This window comes from Medicago sativa, chromosome 2 (genome assembly GCF_051527215.1).
Source record: "Medicago sativa cultivar Bolivia chromosome 2, Bolivia_mono, whole genome shotgun sequence".
Taxonomy (NCBI): domain Eukaryota; kingdom Viridiplantae; phylum Streptophyta; class Magnoliopsida; order Fabales; family Fabaceae; genus Medicago; species Medicago sativa.
Genome location: NC_140750.1, coordinates 65,025,575 through 65,045,179, shown reverse-complemented (window position 1 = coordinate 65,045,179; position 19,605 = coordinate 65,025,575). Strand labels below are relative to the sequence as shown.

General features: G+C 31.2%; 3 protein-coding genes and 1 long non-coding RNA gene across 4 annotated transcripts; 1 reads left to right on the top strand and 3 right to left on the bottom strand.

Annotated features, from left to right (window-relative positions):
• Positions 1–1,595: 1,595 nt before the first annotated feature.
• On the bottom strand, positions 1,596–2,232 carry LOC146949725 (stigma-specific STIG1-like protein 2). Its single transcript, XM_085745660.1, has one exon. It carries the CDS (start codon positions 2,166–2,168, stop codon positions 1,737–1,739), a length of 432 nt encoding a protein of 143 aa, XP_085601786.1. The 5' UTR covers positions 2,169–2,232; the 3' UTR covers positions 1,596–1,736.
• A 3,325-nt stretch (positions 2,233–5,557) lies between these two features.
• GRI (Stigma-specific Stig1 family protein) lies at positions 5,558–6,571 on the bottom strand. The gene has a single exon (XM_085745659.1). The coding sequence runs from the start codon at positions 6,495–6,497 to the stop codon at positions 6,039–6,041; it is 459 nt and encodes a 152-aa protein (XP_085601785.1). The 5' UTR covers positions 6,498–6,571; the 3' UTR covers positions 5,558–6,038.
• A 5,700-nt stretch (positions 6,572–12,271) lies between these two features.
• Positions 12,272–12,993, bottom strand: LOC146949723 (uncharacterized). The gene is made up of 2 exons (XR_015027367.1): positions 12,744–12,993; positions 12,272–12,640 (listed from the first exon to the last, which is right to left on the bottom strand). It is a non-coding gene; the product is annotated as an uncharacterized LOC146949723 (long non-coding RNA).
• A 4,263-nt stretch (positions 12,994–17,256) lies between these two features.
• On the top strand, positions 17,257–19,605 carry LOC146949722 (uncharacterized). Its single transcript, XM_085748557.1, has 3 exons — positions 17,257–17,284; positions 18,374–18,732; positions 19,165–19,605. Exons 1-3 carry the CDS (start codon positions 17,257–17,259, stop codon positions 19,603–19,605), a joined length of 828 nt encoding a protein of 275 aa, XP_085604683.1.

Sequence of the window (19,605 nt, the reverse complement as noted above, 5' to 3'; positions counted from 1 at the left end):
CCTGGCCTATTTAAAAGCCTGGACTGGCCTGAAAGCCTACTTACAGGCCTACTTTATATTAAGGTCATCAAATAGTTCATTTAGCCTACTAAATAAGCTAAACAAGCCTTAAAGCCTACTTAAAAGCCTATTTAACTACAAGTAAATTTTAACTAGATTAAAGCCTACTTAAAAGCCTATAACAACAAAGCCTATTAAGGGACTAATAGATAGAGAAAAAGATATTTATATTTTTAATATATGCAATTATTTTAATATAAAAAAAAACATTTTTTAATAAATAGTATTAATAGGCCAGCCTATTAGGCTTAACAGGCTTTTCTGGAAGCCTAAGCCTGGCCTATTTAACTAAACAGGCTTTTTAAAAAGCCTAAGCCTAGGCCTATCTACGAAACAGGCCAGGCCAGGCCAGGCCAAAACAGGCCAGGCCGTAGGCCCCTGTAGGCCGGCCTGGCCTATTCCCAACCCTATTCCGGTACCGAAAGAAGATGACATGAATTTCATTGCGTGGGAACGATGTAACAAGCGAGGAACCTAGTACACTAGTGAATGCTCTTGATGGATCGGCAGAGGCACGGTATATCAAGGAGGAAGAGACTTTGGTGGATACGGAGGAAGAGGTCATGGAAATAGGCGTCTACATATTGTGGCAAGATTGGCCACACCGTTGAAGTATGCTATAAAAAACATGGTTATCCACCAAATTTTTGAGTTGGAAGGGTAAATTTGAAGATGAAGAAAATGTATCTCTGACAAGGACAGAATACAACAATTTGGTGGTGATCTTGTTTGAGAAAAATGCCGTAGGTAACAAGCATGCCACAAACATGGTGAGAGGAGAAAGCAGTCAATGTTGTTATGCAGGAATAACATTCAGAGATTCATTCATTCATGCCTTTGTTCATTGTTTCCAATTTCACTCATAATAATTGTATTGAATGTCTTGTCTTTTAATAATTTCTTTCTAATCTTTTAATTCTTTAACCAACCATTACAATTCTAAAGCAACCCCCGAGTATTTTTCACCATTATAGGTTAATATTATGTTAAAATATAGGAAGTTTTTGTTAGACCTATCTTTTAATGACAAATGTTACTAATTAGTTAGTATTAGTTTTTCTCCTTTGTTAGAGATTGAACCTCGGACTCCTTATTCCTTAGCTCAAACCAGTTGAGCTATCCAACTCCCCCCATATAACTAAATTTCTAATTTAAAAGGCAAAATATCTAAATTTTTGTTGCGTTAACGAGTTGAGCTGATTTTACAAATTCGAGATCGAGTCGAGTTCAAGCTTCATATATATTAAACTCGGATCAAATTTCATACCAAACCAATTTCTATCGAGGTAACTTGACCTGAGTTAATTTCAACTCGACTTCAATTCTTATCAAGGTCAGCCACACAACATCAACTGGTATCGTGATGTAAGTCTACCATAATATGAATGGTTCAAATCACAATATGACCTAACCGAAAATAACATAATGAAATATTGAAATTAAGAAGTTTTCAGTTTCATTGAGCCAAAAAAATGCATGCACATTTCATGATAAACAAAATTCAACCAAGAAAAATGGACAAATACACAAACACATTCGAAATTAAGAAATTTGAATGTCAAATAATACACTCTTTGCAATTCAAGTAATTATAAAGCAACAATTTATTCAAAGAATCCAACCATAATCCAAAATGTTGAGTAAATTCTAACATTCTAGTAAAGTTTCATAAACTTTCATGCATACCCACAAAACCCAATCCTACAAGGAATCCCACGTTTACATTTTTTGTTACACTTGCCACAATTATTAACATTATACAATATGTTAGTACAAACTCCACCACAACAACGTTCTCCTTGCTTGCATTTCTTCCCACATTGACCACAATGGTTCATATCACCAATAACATCAACACATTTTTTCTTGCAACATTGTAGCAACTCTGTCCCCTTGTTTGCTAAAATTCCATTACATATATTCTTACTAATAGGATTGCATTGTGCACCTTTTTTAATTGTAGTTGCCAAAAATCTACTTCTTGATTTGTATTGAGGAAATGGAGAATCCAATTCAAATGTATTAGTTGAGAAGGCTATTTGGTAGTGAAGAGATAAAGTGATGAGGGAAAAAAGAATAGTTGTGAGCTTGAATAGGGTTTTGGCCATTGTTTTCTAGGTGTGACAAAAATGTGAACTTTTTGATTGCTAATCCTAAGGGAACAAGAATTAATATGAGCTACCACTAAAAGGTGTCATGCATTTGGGATGATTTAAACACTAGATTTTATAATAAATTATTGCATGTTGCATGAATAGTTTTCTCTTTATATTATACCACTTGTTCTTGATTCTCTAATGTATAGCATCTTTTTTACTTGACTAATTCAGCTTAAAGTTTTTTATATATTACAATCTGCAAAGTTTAACCTTTGATGCTACATATGCTGTCTCTTGTTAGTTGACTGTGATTAATTAAAATCTTAGATCATGCCATACATGTTCATGTAAGTATTTTTTTTTTTTTATCCTTGCAAAATCACAAGTAGAATAAACCATAAATTAAAATAGTTTTATGGTTTGTTTAAAAGTGTGTATACTTTTGTTTCAAAAAAAAAGTGGGTATAATTTATATGTTAAAATGTCTATTATAAGCTGACAGTTTGATATTATCAAATAAATCAATTTTTCATGTGATGAGTTGCCAAATTAAATTTTCATGTGGTAAGATTGAACTAGAAAGACAATTTAATTTAATGATGGACAACTTGCCAAAAGATTTGGCAAACTTTCAAGGTCCACACGTTATAGAAAATTGGACAGCATGTAGCATCAGTTATTTGTCAACATTTATTTTAGTGGGGTTAATTAAAAATATTTGTCAATTTATTTTTATTTAAAAAAATCTTTGTCAACTTCAGAATTGAATTAAATTGAAATAAACATAAAATTGAAGTAAGCATGCCCCGTTGAAGTACAATTTTTTAAAAAGATTAGAGTAAAACTGGACGAAGATTCCACTGTCCATAGTAGTGTAATTGGAATATACCATTTCTGCTGTATAAACTTTGAGAAGAAGAAGATCAAGATCAATTTTAGAGAAAAAAACAACAGTGGTGAAGCATTAAATGAAAATTATCTTAGATTCATCATTATAATTCCTAGCTAAAAACAAATTTGGTCATAGTTTGCGGTACCATTTTTCTAACTGAAGTTGTCATCAGAGTTTGTTGAGTGCTTGTTATTATTATTTTTTTTTTTATGGAGAGTTCTTGTTATTTTGTTTAGAATTAAGTAAAAGATTGATCAAAGTTAGGCCATTTAATTGTGATTGACGCACGAATGGTTAGGTTTTCCGCTCAAACCTGCTTTGACTTTAGTGTAAAATAAATTATGTTTACAATTCCCTGTTGTCACATATGGTTAGACCTTCCGCTCACATCCGCTGTGACTTGATAAATTATATACAAATTTTATTGTAAATGCTCAAATGACTCTCCCCGATCTTGCATGAGACATATCTCTCATAATTTTTTTTTGGGTTAATACGTTTTTACCGCCCTGTAATATAGGCGAGTTCCGGTTTTCCCCCCTGTAAAAAAGATTCTTTCGATTCCAACCCTGTAATATAAAGATTCCGTCGAAAACCCCCTGGTCGAATATTGGACCCCCCCAGCTGATGACGTGGCGTGACGTGGCGCGCTGAGTCACCCTTTTCAGCTGACGTGGCGTGCTGACTGTATAATTAATTTTATTTTTTATTTTTTTGATAGGGTACACGTGGCATTTGTCATTTTTTTATGTCTTTATCCCCCTGTAATTTAGGCGAGTTCCAGTTTTCCCCCTGTAAAAATTTTAAAAATAAAAAATAAAATCTGAAAAATTTAAAAAAATAAATATTTTTAAAAAAAATGCTGGAAAATTAATAAAAATTGAAAATAATGAAAAAAAATTAAAAATCTGGAAAAAAAAATTCGCATGACATGTGTGTATATACATACCACATCATTAAATCATTTTAATAATAAAAATTAAAAACTGAAAATATTTAAAATAAGTTCGGATTTTTTTTTGAAATTTAGAAGATATTTAAAAATACTGGAATTTAATTTTCAAAATAAAAAAGTTTAGATTTTTTTGCGGAATAAAAAATACTGGAAAATATTTAAAATTTTAAAAATCTGGATATATATTTTATTAAAATCCAATTACAATATGAAAATTAAATTTTAAAAATCATATAATCTGAAGAAAAAAAATCGATTTTAGTTTAATTAAAAATTTAGGAAAAAAATCTGAGAAGCTTGAATTGCATAGGAATATTTTTGTAAAAAGAATTATTAATGCGTGTAAAATTTTAAAAAGTGTCTTATTTAAGAGACATTAAAATTTAAAAAGTGACTACCTCAAGTTGCTCTTCCAATGTCTTTGAACTTCAATTTGTTGCCTCAACGCGTCTGCTATTGGGATTTCTCTGTGAATTTATAGTTAAACTAGTTAGGAAATATAATAAGTTGCATTTACCTAAAAATTAAAATGCTAATTACATAGGCAAGATGTTTTAGATGAGAATTTGACTCATGAAAAATAGAGTCATACATACATATTGTAATTTTTAAAATTTAATTTTCAAATTGTAATTGGGTTTTAAAAAATATATATCCAGATTTTTAAAATTTTAAATATTTTCCAGTTTTTTTATTTCGAAATAATCTAAACTTTTTTTTTTTGAAAATTAAATTCCAGTATTTTTAAATATCTTCTAAATTTCGAAAAAAATCCGAACTTTTTTCTAATTTTTTAAATTTCAAAAAAAACTATTTTTCCATTTTTATTTATTTTTTCCATTATTTCAATTTTTATTTATGTGTCCAGAATTTTTTTTAAAAGATTATTATTATTTTAAAATTTTCCAGATTTTTGTTTTCATTTTTATTAATTTTTTTAATTTTTTTCCGAATTTTTTCATAATTTTCAATTTTTATTTATTTTTTCAGAATTTAAATTATTATTTTTTAAAATTTCCCAGATTTTATTTTTTATTTTTAAAATTTTCCAGATTTTTTTTTCATTTTTATTAATTTTTCCAATTTTTAAAAAAAATTTCGGAATAAATTTTTTCTGAATTATTTTCGTTTTTTAGATTTTTTTTTTAAAAAAATTATTTTTAAATTAAAAAAATGACAAATGCCACGTGTCCCTAAAAAAAAATAAAAAATAAAATTAATTATACAGTCAGCGTGCCACGTCAGCAGAATAGGTGACTCAGCGCGCCACATCATGCCACGTCATCTACTGGGGGTGTCTCAAATGTGCTCAGGGGGGTTTTCGACGGAATCTTTAAATTACAGGGTTGGAATCGAAAGAATCTTTTTTACAGGGGGAAAACCGGAACTCGCCTATATTACAGGGGGTAAAAACGTATTAACCCTTTTTTTTTATATATTAAAAAAATATTATGTTGGAACAAATAGTTTAATAAAGCTATTATTGCATAAACCATTAACATAAAAGTGCTCATATATATTGTACCAAAAAAAAAAGTGCTCATATATATAACTTAAGAAAATAAGGTTTATTTTTATTTTTATTATAAACATTTCATAAACTGTTTCCATAAACTTTCCCAAATAATACCACAGGAACAGATGGCGAGTTACATACTTGGCTTTCCATATGGTTAGTGATCTTCATGTATAAACCTTTATTTTACCACATATATATAATAATATGGTATTGATAACACAAAAAAACAAATTACATTTTGACAAACCAATAGTGTATGCTATATGTGTCATACGACTTGCTGAAAATATTTTTAGAGAAATGCTAGCAATACATTCTTTTCAACATGTTAATATTTTTTTTTTTTTTCCAATAAGTAACTTATGCTAAAACAATGTATCAATACCATTCTCATACATTTATATCTCAAAATTGAAATATATAATATATAATTTATTGACTCCTATACCTTATAATTTTTTTTTTTGGAGAAGGACTCCTATACCTTGTAATAATTAATTAATTAACTTCATTTTATGCATACCCACAAAACCCATTTCCACAAGGATCACCATTTGAACACTCCTTCTTACACTTTCCACAATGACGAACATTTGACAAAACATTGGTACAAACTCCATTGCAACATCTTTCTCCTTGCTTGCATTTGTTGCCACACACATTACAATTGTTCTTGTCACTCAAAACATTGCGACAATGTTTCTTGCAACAAAAAAGCAAATCGTTTCCCTTGTTTGCTCGAACTCCATTGCATATATTATTCGTCTCACGATTACATTGTCTTCCTTTCTTTATTATGTTTGCCAAGAATCTACTTCTTGATCCATGATGTGTGTCAAGAACATAGTACTCTTGTTCCTCTTCATCTTCAATGTCATGATGATTATTATCATCATCATTGGATGAAACAAACAAGGATAGAGAGATGAGTAAAGAGAGAATTATTGTGAGCTTTAGGATTGTATTGGCCATATTAATTCTATCTCACACTCAAGTTAAGAGATGGTGAATTATATTGCTCTAGCCAGCTAGTTGATAATTGGAGTGTGTGTGATGGATTAAAGAAATTTGTGTGGAATTTAAACTAAAGTTTATCGTGAAATGCTCCATGATCTTAGGGGACGAAAGCTTGTTGCTTGCAATTGCAAGGTTGAATAAGAGAGTGCAATTCAACTAAATTCTCGGTTTGAGCATAGTTGAGTAATGTACAAGCATATAGGCATGATTCTGTGCTCCAATTTCTCTATTAATTATTGCAATAATTAACAAAAGTTAACTTGTTTTGAAGATAGTTTAAGAAAGCTTCCAAGTTCATTTTTTTTTTACTAAGGCTTCCAAGTTCATAGATAATTAAAGTTTTGTTTTAGACAAAATAAATAATTAAAGTTGATGACAAAAATGGTGCATATCATGCAAGGTTAAATCTTTATGTTGTGATACTACATTTTTTTTTTGTTTGCAAAAAATAAATAAATAGCTGCGATACTATATTTTCCTTTATGTGGAAATGTGGGGTTCGTCAAATACTACTATAATATTTTTTTTTCTTGTGTTGTTAAACTTAAAACTGAGTATATTCGTGTGAGACTAATTAATCGAGTAATTGAGATCAATTTAAAAGGTTGACCGTTCTGAACATGAGTTTTTTTTTTTTAATGATAAATGTTAGTATATTATTTATCACCTTGTCAGGACTTAAACCCTAAAACTTTAACTCCCTAATTAACTCCTTTGAGAGATCAAACTAACAACTAAATGGTTAAGAGATTTTAATACCTACCAACTAATTTTTTAGTTGGTATAAATTAGCAAGCTACACCTTAAGATATGGTGTGTATTTAACAAATTTATAGGGTTTTTTTTTTTTTTTTTGACTTACACCAACTAAAAAATTAATGTGTGTAAATTAGCAAATCCCATATAGGTCTGAATATTTCTGACCTAAACAATGTCAATACGTTTGTATCTGGTATATTCGGTGCATATGTTACTTTCTGTGGTTCTTAGTTAAATTTTATTTAGTTTTATGGGAAAATATAATGAAGCATTGTTACGTTGCTTAATTTGCGTTTAATTGTCAAATGAACAATCAAGCACATTTTTAGGAGGACAGAGGGGGCTGCATATAGAATATATGTGTTGGAACAAACAATACTGCCCACTCTTGTATCATTTTATATATAGTCTATAGTGACTTATTTCTCAAACTAGACATGAATACAATCAACGATAAAATTTTACCTCAAGTTTTTTATTTATTTATAGATTTACCTCAAGTATTTTAATATTACTATATACGCAAGATCTGAATCGAACTCGTGTGGTATAAACATATTTAGAAAAAACTGCACCAATGTTCTATCTTTTTTTTTTTTTGAGGTCAATGTTCTATCTTTTTATTGTTTCAAGGAAAACTGCACTTAATTTTTTTAGGAACAAATATGTAAGAAAATTTGCACTTATTCTTTTTATTGTTTCTGGAAATTATACTATGAGCTCTAAAAATAGTCTCAATTCTCAAATTAGTAGCACTGAAACTAGTAGAGAAATATATTAAGAATATGTCCTCAATCTTTTTTCAACATTATGGGTCCATGAACATCATGAAAGATGTAACATTATAAGAGTAACAAAGTAAATTATTTTAAAAATCGATTCGCTCTTGTGAATCAATCATATGTGAAATTAAAAATTACCCTTTTCTATCTTTTAACCTAACATGTATATGCAAATAAAATTCATCCTCTTCTCTCCCTTCCATTGCATTATAATGTCTCACCTCCCATCAATGTGTACAAAACAAACTATTAGAGTCGGAGTTTAGACTTTTTACCACTTGTTTAAAAGTGTTTGAATTATCCTGACCAAAAAAAAAATGTTTGAATTATTGAGACCAACTACATATTTTAAATACTTTTTTTAACTCGATTTCTTTTCGCAATATTTTTTTTCCCAAGCTAAAAGTTATTAACAAAAAAACTGGAGGACATAAACCTAATCTAGGAAGAAATTTTAAAAATTAAATGATATGTTTCTCAAATTAGGGAGACTTTTTACCCCTTGAGCAAATATTATGTACTCACTCCGTCCCTCTTTATAGGAGTAGTTTACAAAAATCATGCGTATTAAGAAAATTTGTTGGAGTAATAAAGTTGTTTTAAATGTGTATGAGTATTACTAGATTACCCTTAATTAAATATATATTTAATGTTAACTTTTCATATACCAAGATAAATTGGTAGTATTAATAAGGGGTATATTTGAAAAAAGAATAATCAATGCATCTAAAATTTTGTATATGATCTTGTATTTAGGGACAACTTTTTTGTAAACTACTTCTATAAATAAGGACGGAAGGAGTAATTGAACTTCATTCACCATATTTAAGCAGCATTCTCTCACCGATATATATTTTATGCTTAATTTCTCTAGCATCTTTATCCTTCAAAACATACTACAATATTTTTAAGTCGTGAGCAACATTTAGATTTAAATTTTCATCACTAACAACGTTCAAATATGTCATACTATAGAAACCATACCCTTGAATGTGATTTTGTTTTCAAATCAAAAGAGGATTGAACAATGTTATCTAACACTACATCACTCCAAAAATCGACAATACGTATATCCGTATAATCTTTTTTCTATGCTAGTTGAGTCAGATGAGCTAGATCTAAATACTTCATGAAGATTGCTCTTCGGCAGATAAACTCAAGGTCTACTTTGAATCATAATTAACTTCTCCTTCCTTTTCAAATTTAAAATTTAAAAAAAAGTTTGAACAAATTCTTTTTCAAATTTCTAGAATATAATTAATTAATTTATACGTACCATAGGCGAGTTGAAGAAAACTACTACTAACTTAGGTATTTGTAGTACTAACATGGTTTGTTAATAAAAATCAAACATAGGTGCACGTGTAGAGGATCCTCTTTACCGGCGGGTCACGGTGGCCATTGCGGCTTCTACACATGTCCAAAATCTACATATACATAAGCATTAGTTCATTGGATCCCTATATTATATTATGGGTGATAAGGGCACAAGTTAAGGAACTTAAAATAGAATTAAGTAATAAATTTTATGTTGAAAAGATAACTTTTGAAACTTTCAAGACATTGAACGCACAATTTTCAAGAAAAAAACTTCTACTTTTGGTTCCTTAATTTATGTCCCAAGGGCACAAGTTAACATTTCCCCTATATTATTTTTTTCATAGACCTCTACATGTAATGCAATTGGGGTTGACTTGACTTTCATTTTATTGGTTATTTTTGCATTGCCACTAATTAGCTGTTGTTCACGCGTGTTGAGTATTGACTTAACAAAACATGGACTTAATTAGAAGAATGGAAATAAATTGCTCCTATGAACTACTTGCTCAAAAAGAAGAAAAAGAACATTTTTATTACTATTTGGAACTACATCATGATGATGTCATTGTTTAGTATTCTTTGGAATGGATGATCGAGAAGGTTGGCTGAATTGAAGTAGAGTTTCGTTGAGTTTGAATGTTTGAGGTGGCACCTACAAGCACTTCGACGCTCAAGTCAATATGATAGCAAAGAGTGAGATTTTCAGGTTGAAAGAAAATATACTTTGCATTTTTGTGAAGAAATGTACTTAATGGCGCTCAAGAGGAGCTGTTGGAGAGTACTATTGGGGCTACGGACGATGCCCTTCAATGTTTCGATCTGGTAGCTGTTGAGACGCATTTCAAGCTGTTGAGACGTTACGAATTGTGGCCTCCTTATGTGAGGTGGACTGGGTTCACTTAGAAATGGGTCGCAAGGTGATGAAGGACTGAGTTTTAGGTCAATATGGAACAGATGCCCCCTAAGTTGACAATCCATGATGATGAAGTGGTGACTTTGCACATAATGATATTGTGGAAAGAGGGTGTATTGGTCTAAATATCCGTCTGAAAAGAACATTATTAAGTAATGTCAGTTTTGAATCCATTCCAATTGAATTGGTGTTTTCTCAATCATTATTATTGTGAAAAAAAAAAATGTTTACAATAAATAGTCTTAGATAATTTATTTGCGAAAATATATGTATAGCTAAAATGAAAAATGGGCCATATCTAAAACTAAGATCGGGTCAAATTTAAATAGTTCAAATAGATTCTGTAATAATAAGATCGACTAAGCCATATTTGACTACTCCTAGAGAAACAATTCATCGGCATTATGGAGAAATCTTTTATCAAGGATATATTTTATTTACATTCATATCTGAAAAAGCAAGATCCGTGATATAACACAAGGTCTTCCAAAAGTGGAGCAAATATTAGAAATACATTTGATTGGGAATAACAAAAACATCTATGAATACTCAAAGTTTCATATCCAAAGCAAATTTTCAAGAAACTTACAGAGTTTTAGCAAACCGTTCTTTATGGTCGTATTGATTGGTTGAAAGGTCTTAAAGAAAATGTTGTTTTTAGGGTGAATGATACCACCTGTTTGTATTGAATTCAAAAGAATAATGTACTGTTTACGGTCATCGGTCAAGGCAACATAACAAAATTACCTTGAAAAACAATTATTCGAAGTAGAAATTGAAATTTTTTTGTTCCATCATAGAGAATTATTATTTGTTTTTTTTATTTAAAATAATTTATGTGATGCATTAGAAATATATGATTTAATACTTCATAAAAGGGCATTCAATTCATCGTTTAAATGGAGACGTTTGATTTGGTAATAAAGTATATATAATAAATTTTATTAATAAATATAAAAAATGAATGACCTGATATATTAATGTTCAGTCGTCTATAAAAAAGAAGGCTCCATCCTAACAATTATTTATTGCTATTTTAGGATATCTAGTCTTATATCTTTTCACTTTTTTTTTTATAAAAAAAAGTGTGGGGATAAACGACAAAAAGATATTGGAACATAACTTTTGAAGAGTTGATGGAAGCTTTGAGTTCATTTTCGTCATGATACTAGGAAATGGAATCCTCGAATGACACCTTTTATATTGCAAAGCCTAAATGTATTCAGATTACAAATCTTACTCAAACTGCTCGTTTTTTATCATAAACTTTGAGTTCATTTTTGATGCAGGAAGCAGAGGAAAACAATTCTTAATTGTTGGTACAAAAAAAATCGCTTATTCAGTAACACAGACTACAATAAGAGCTCGATGTCATTATGTTAATAAAAAATGGCTCGGAGGTATGCTAACGAATTGGTATACTGCAAAAACGAGACTTCGTAAGTTCAGGGACTTGAGAATGGAGCTAAAGACATGGAAACTAATCTACGTTCCAAAAAGAGATGTCATTATGTTGAAGAGACAATTATCTCATTTGGAAACATATATAGGAGACATAAAATATATGACAGGGTTACCCAATATTGTAATAATCGTTGATCAGTAAGAAGAATATACGACTCTTCGAGAATGTATCCCTTTGGGATTTCAACGATTTGTTTAATCGATACAAATTGTGACCAATCTAGCAGAGATATCTCAATTTCAGATAATGATGATGAGATAGCTTCAATCCAATTAATTTTTCACAAATTAGTTTATTTGTGAGAGTCGTTCTAGCTATAGACGATTTTTTTTATTCTAATCAAATTTTTAGAATTTATTAACTTTCCTCACTATTGCACGGTATCCTACAATCGTCTAATGTAATTGTAAGAGTAATATTTGAGTTATGATTAGTAATATCATAATATGAGTTAGTGTGTTTAATTAAATTAAGATAGAAAATGATAATATAAATAGTAATATTTTATGATTTATTTCATTTGATTATCATTGTCTTATGGTACCAAGCTATAACTGCATGGTCTTTGAAATTAGAGAAGAAAAAAAAACAATTCAAGTATTGGGTGCCAACGCAATAATTAAATTACATATCATAGAATATTTTATCATATATCATATTTATTATATCTTTTCCTAGTGCAAGAAGCCATTCCTCTCTGTAGAGCCTTTTTGTATTCTCTCTGGTCTTGTACTCCAACGGTTACCAGGACCATTTGAAATACCACATAGACATTTGTATTTAATACACCGAGGAATCCTAGGAAGCACACACTTAAGTGTTGTTTCACAAGCAGAATCATTATGACATTCAAAGTATGCTGTAATGAGAAAAAAGGAAAAAAGAATGTTACAAATTAAAGGGGATAGAAGATTACATAAGAAGTAAAGAATACAATTTCAACATAATCAAACAATTCTCACCACCCTTTGTAAAAGGAAATAGGGACACAAAGTAGATCATAACATAAACAAACGTCACAAATTTAGCCATATATTTCCCTTTCTTTTGCATGTATCAAATAGAAAAAGATATGACCACTTTATAATGTTTAAAACTCAAACTTACTTTGCATAGATTTAATAGATTTTAGAACACTTGGTAAAATGTCCCTTAACTATATTGAATTATCTTGTTTGTCCCTTTAATATACTTAGTAAGGAGGTTGTATAAAAAAATCCAATTATAAAAAATAATTTTAATTTTTTAACCTTTTGTGATGGAATAAAAATGTTTTTACCCTTAGGAAAAATATCAGATATTACAAAGGTCGGATAATTTTTTAACCATAGTGGGAGGGTAAATTATAATGTTGTTCGAACATGTGACCCTCCCTTCTATCAAGAAGTGGTTTAAAAGAATAATATAAAAAAAATTGTTTTTCTTTTGCAGATACAAGGAGAAACAATGTTACTTAATGACAAATTTGGTAATTGTACCAAACTGTTTCAAGTAATAAATTAGTAAGTGTATCGTCTTCACACAAATTGTTGTTTTCTACTAGAAAATTTACAAAACTTATTATTAAAGACTATAAATTTAAGGATGTTTGCAAGTTTTGATTTATTAGACAAATATGTCTGGTTTGTTTGATTAGATGTTTAACGGTGATTAGGATTCTTCGAAACTCCTTTATGTTTTTTGTTGGATTAACACAAGTTTCCTATTAATTATGACATATGAATACTTTGATTAAGAACATGTATCCTCTCTTCTCTCTCTTCATACTCAGCCGCGCCACCAGCTCAACCTTTCATCCTTTCCTCATTCCAAATAAGAGAGATGTAGTTGATAAAAATGGTGGTGTGCAGGCTTATCAGCGCAGCACCACCTCTAAACACCTCTTGGGGTCGTTCACCAAGGAGTTCCTATCGACTGCTCACTACTGTTTCATCAAAGGAGTTCTGATCGGAGTGTTTTTCCCTTGTTGTGGCCCTTTAGTAAATTTTATTTGTGATTTAGAGCCTTCACGGACCTCGTTCCCTTGAACTTGTTTTTAGGACTCTATTATTCGGCATTGCCATAGGCTCTTCACGGTTTTTCACTTGCAATTTTTGGTTTAAAAATATTGGACTTAGTTGTTTTTGGATTAAAGATATGGGTTTCTTTCATTATGATATACAATTTATGCACCATTGGTTCCATGGTTGACATTTTGCTTGGTCGGATAATTCCCACGATCTGTGTTAAATAGGGCTGGCTATCTTGGACCATAAAGGAGATAATAGTACCATACCCCCCCCCCCCCCCCCCCCCCCCCCCCCCCACCCACCACCCACATGTTAGTCATGTGCTTGGCATGGGCGATGTGACTCAGTAAGTCACGTACAGTAGAAACTCTTTAATTTAATACTCGGTAAATTAATAAACTCTCTAAAATAATAAATTTGTCCGGTCCCGACTTGGGCCAATGTAAAAAATTGAAAAACTCGATAAAATAATAAGATAATAATTTTTCGGGAGATCCCTTTATAATTTTCGGTCCCAAGAAAATCATAAATTAATAATTAATAGAAACTGAAAAAAAAAATTAAGAATACATTGAACACATTTGTTCCTCTTGTTTACATTTACTATACTTTAAAAGTCATTATTGATTTCCAATGCATATGAACACAATAGTTACTAATTTACGTTGAGTCCTAAGGTTCGCTGCAACGTAATTCTAAGAGGCATAGACTAATTTGCCTTTTTGTTTGGTATGTACAGTATCATTACTTAAAAACTCTTTAAATTAATAATTATTAATTTATCGATAAATTAATAACTCTCTAAATTAATAAATTTCTCCGGTCCTGACATTATTAATTTATAGAGTTTTAACTGTACTTGGCATGGGAAAGGTACCACGAGGAATTCAAACACATAATGTATCAAAACTCTATATTGTATCAAAATGTATCAAATGTCTAGTATTAATATAAAGAATGATTGGTATTCCATTTTATGAAGATATAAATTTGAAAGCTTGAAATATACATATAGTGTTGATGTCAAATTCCATGTGCAATGTCCTTAATTCCAACAAATCACTTCTAACAGTTTTGCACACAATCCCATTTGAATTATTCTAAACTGGTAGTATAAGATGAGCAATGTAAGTATAGAGTTTTACAAAATAGATGTGAAAAAAGAAGAAGTGTACAACAACCATAGAAAAAAATATGCGTAAAATCCTTTATGAATACGAAATCGAAACAAAATTTAAAATCAAGAAACCTTTACGGTGGATTAACGCATCAACAACATCTACAAAGTTCTCCAAACTTGACATCTAGATCCTTATGTTAATAGTTTGAAAACAGAATGATTTTTATCTAACTATCAAAATGCATGCATCAAAAGTAATTTGTTGCAAACTTTGTTCTTTTAAATAGCAAGGGAAAAGAAGTGATCAACTTAATGAAGTAGTTGATAGTTGGGCCTTAGTATTGGTTAATGAGCTCTTGAATGGCCACATAGCATCGTTTAAAGTAAGCATTACTCTTTTATTTAAGTAAGCATGAACGTTCATTAATGAATGTGTTAAACATGTACCTATTTTAACATTTGCCTAATTTATAGTTGTGTTTAATGAAGTAGTTGGGAGTATGATGCAAATGGCGCCATAGGGTTTTGTAGCAATTGGCACCATTTGGAAAACATGATATTGAGTGGCTCAAGACCAATGAAAAAGTGTGAGTGGGCTAGGGTTTGAGTGGCTCGAGACTAATGCGCAGGAATGCAACAAATTATAGGGAAATGGTTTGATATTAAAGGATAAATTTATCATTGTGTGTGCTAGGGTTACAAGATGGTTAGGGTTTTGGTAGGTCAGACTACCTTGGATGTATAGTAAGATCATTCTAGTTGTTAGATATATGAAAACTAACGTCCTAATACATATATTTATAAGAGAAATGATATTTGAATATCCATTTAGTGACAACTTTTGCAACAACTTTCTCTCTCATACTCACATTACTTTTTACTTTATCTCTCTATTGCTATGGTTTCCGTGCCAATACCACTTTTTTCTTTGTAAAATATGGTTGTCAAATAAGTTGTCACCAAATTGGTTGTTCAAATAACACTCCTCTATTTATAATGATAGTGTATAACTGAATATGGAAAACATACCCTTTTTTTTCATGAAAGATCATGGTTGAACTAATCATTCTCTCATGAAGAGTCAAAATGATTTCAATCCATAAACACTTATATGAAAATGTTCAATGATTTCACCCACAAGTATTTACAAATTATTAGCTACACTCACCATTTGATGCACAATATTTATTGATGTCAAAAGGAATATTTTGTTTTTAGCGAATATCAAATTATTATTCAATCGATATGTTTTATAAACTATAGAATGTACTTGTAAAAAATAAAACTATAAAAGCATTAAATGTTGATATTTGAATCGTTTAAAATAAGATGACTTGAAATCAAGTAATTGAGCTCAAGTGGTTAATAAGCTTCACCAAGAATGAGTTGTTCAAAAGAATATGAGTTCATTTCATGGGTGGAACAATTAAATGGTGTCATTAACTTGTATTTTCATTTGGGTTAAATGGTGTTTACCCCTCTTTAACAGAGTTTGGATATGGGATTAGGCTTTCCCTGATTTTAAAACACGGGTACGGGTCGGGTACGGTGGATATAGGTACCCACCCCAAACCCTATCTCAAATCCGTCCTGAATGTAGAAAATTATTTTGTTATCCCTTTTATATAAATAGAAACCCGAACCTTAAACAATTTCACTCACATAGTCAGAGTCTCAGCTTGTCAGACGATACTCTCTCATTTACTTCTCTGAGTTCTCTATCTTTTCCTTCGACATCTCACACCCTCGGTTTCTTTCTTCTCCATCACCATAGCCATCAAACGCCATCATATCTTCTCAATCGATCTCATTCTCATAGATTTACAATGTGAATCGCTCTTGGTCTCATCATTATCTTCACTCTCTTTGTCACCATCATCTTCAAGTGTTTTTTTTTTTATGATTTATGTTTGATTTTGTTTTGGTTTACCTAAAATTAGAAACCTTCATTGCCCTTATTATTTTTCTATTCGTTCTATACTAGAATCATACACAATTTGGTTTGATAATTTGAATTATCAGTTAATTTAGTTTTTAATGTGGTTTGTACTTGGGTTATATTGTTTTGATAATTTTGTTTATTAATTTGGATTATCAATTAATATAGAACATTGATATTTTGTTTATTGACCAAATCACTGTCAAGAAAATGTTAAAGTGACCATATTGTTGGACGATGCATTACAACATTGCTCTAGGTGTTAGAAAACTTTTATTTTATTTTATTAAAATAATGATTTACTGCGGGAACGAAAATGGGACGGGAATACTCGAACTCGTTGGAAATAGGGATGAGATTCAATCTATGATCCTCGTTGAGCATGAGTATACGTAACAAGTAAATATATGGAAGTCGGGGATGGGGATGGTGAAGGTAAAACCTGTCCCCACCCCATCCATCCCCATTGACATGCCTACCTGTCATTTGAGAGAGTTTTGTTTACCCCTTGTAAAAAAAACTTGGGATTTCATCCTTGTAATTTGAAGATTCTTTTGGTTTGTACCTTCATGACATCAAATTTCAAAATTTATCGCCCCCTATAATATGAGCGAATTTTGGTTCCCCCCTGTCATATCATCTATTTTGCACATTCAAAAGTCACGAATGTCTAAAACCAAATAATTTTTAAATTACAAGGTTGGAGTCCAAAGTTTTTTTTTTTTTTTACAAAGGGTAAATTAAAACTCGCTTAGATAGAAGGGGTGTAAACACCATTTAACCCTTTATTTTATTTGGGTTCGGCTTTCTTTCTTGACTATTTCTTTTTGAATTCTGCTCTTTACCCAGCAAAAATTGCTCATTCCCAACTGAAAAGACGAATTTGCCCCTGTGTGAGTTAACTCACGCTAGTTGTGTCCTTTGCGTGACTTAAGTCATATATCAGCAAAAAAACAAAAACAAATTTTTCCAACTTCACAAACTTGCGATTTTTCCCCTCCAAGTGTGAATTTCATCATTCTTGCGCCATTCAAAGCCAATTTCTCACACAATATCAAGTAAGTGATGATTATCCTACTTCATTGCATTTTTTTGGTTGAAATTTTAGATTTTTTGAAGAAATTTAACATTTTTATGTTTTTAGAAATTTGGCTTGAATGTTAGTTTTTAGGATTGTTAATGATGAATTAAGTTAGGAATTGTAGTTTAGATGTTGTTTAGAGTGAAATGTGGTAGTTTTAGGTATTTGAAATTGTTTGATTTTAAGTTGATTGAAATTTGAACTCTAGGTGTTTGATAAAATGTCTCAATGAATTTTCTTTTCATTTTTCAATGTTAATGATGAAATTAGTTAGAAATATGTTTGTTAATGTTGATTATAGTTAGTTTGACTGCAACGTGCTAGTTTACGGATTGAAATGACACTGCCGAAATATAAGTTGTTGTTGAATGGTTAGAAATGTTGTTGAATTGTCCGTATGAAAATGTCTCATTGATTGATTTTTTGCTTGTTGAAATGTGCAGATATGTCTCAGATGAATACGTCTCAGATGCCTGACAGGCTTGACAGACTTAGGTTAGGGAGGCAGCATAATTCTACTAGTAGTGCACGGAGGGAGAAGCAAGCAGTACACCCTCCTTTGGCTGGTCGAGGGAGAGGGGGGGGGGGCACGAGACTTGCTAGGGTTGATCCTGCGGGAGCCTCATCGTCACAGACGGGTCCATCCCAGTTGGTGGACCCGACACAGTACCAGCATGAGCAGCATCATCATGAGAAGTATCAGCAGCATTATCATAAGGAGGCGTATCAACCTCAATATCAGGAGGGGGTATCAGCCTCAATATCACGAGGGGTATCAGCCACAATATCAGGAGGCGTACCAGTATGAGCAGCCTCCTCAGCAGCATTATGAGCAGCATCCTCAGCAGCAGGCTGAGCCTGGTATGGAGGATGAGGATGGGGGCTTTCCAGGGGGCTTATGAGTTGTCTCTTTTACCGAACTTCGGTAAACACGTGGCATACAAGCTTTGGAACGATAAAGTAGTAAGTATAATTGCTTTATTTAATTTAATGATACTTTTCTATTTATTTTACTAATTATTTTTACTTAGAATATTTCATGTTTATTTTACGTATTATTTTTTTAACTGTGTTTGTTAGAATGCGTGACATTTATTTTTTACTTAGAATATTTCATGTTTATTTTCCTTATTTAATTTTTTTTAATGGTGTTTGTTAGAATACGTGACATTTATTTTTTACTTACAATATTTCATGTTTATTTTACTTATTTAATTTTTTTTTTGTATTTCAGTTGCAAGCGGAGCGTAAGGTGACCGGCGTCTCGCACGGGAAGAAACTTATGCTTTCTGGCTTGTCACTTCCGTTGTCGGTAGATGATAACCATTGGTTCTGGGGTCTGGTGGATACATCCGATCTAAGGCCCCTCCTTCTGACTGGGTACGAAAGCATCTCTCACGGGCTAGTTTGTGTTATGGCTGAGAGATGGCATGAGGAGAATAGCAGCTTCCATCTGCCTGTTGGGGAGATGACCATCACACTAGATGTTGTGGCTTGTCTTCTAGACATTCCCATCACTGGACGACAAATTGAGGAGGATGATTTAGATCATAACCATGGCGTAGAGCTGATGGTGAATCACCTATTGTTTCCGGTGGAGGAAGTGGTGGAGCAGGTGAGTAATAATTCTAGTGCTCATGTCACTTACACAACCCTCAAAGAGCGTTATGAGTAG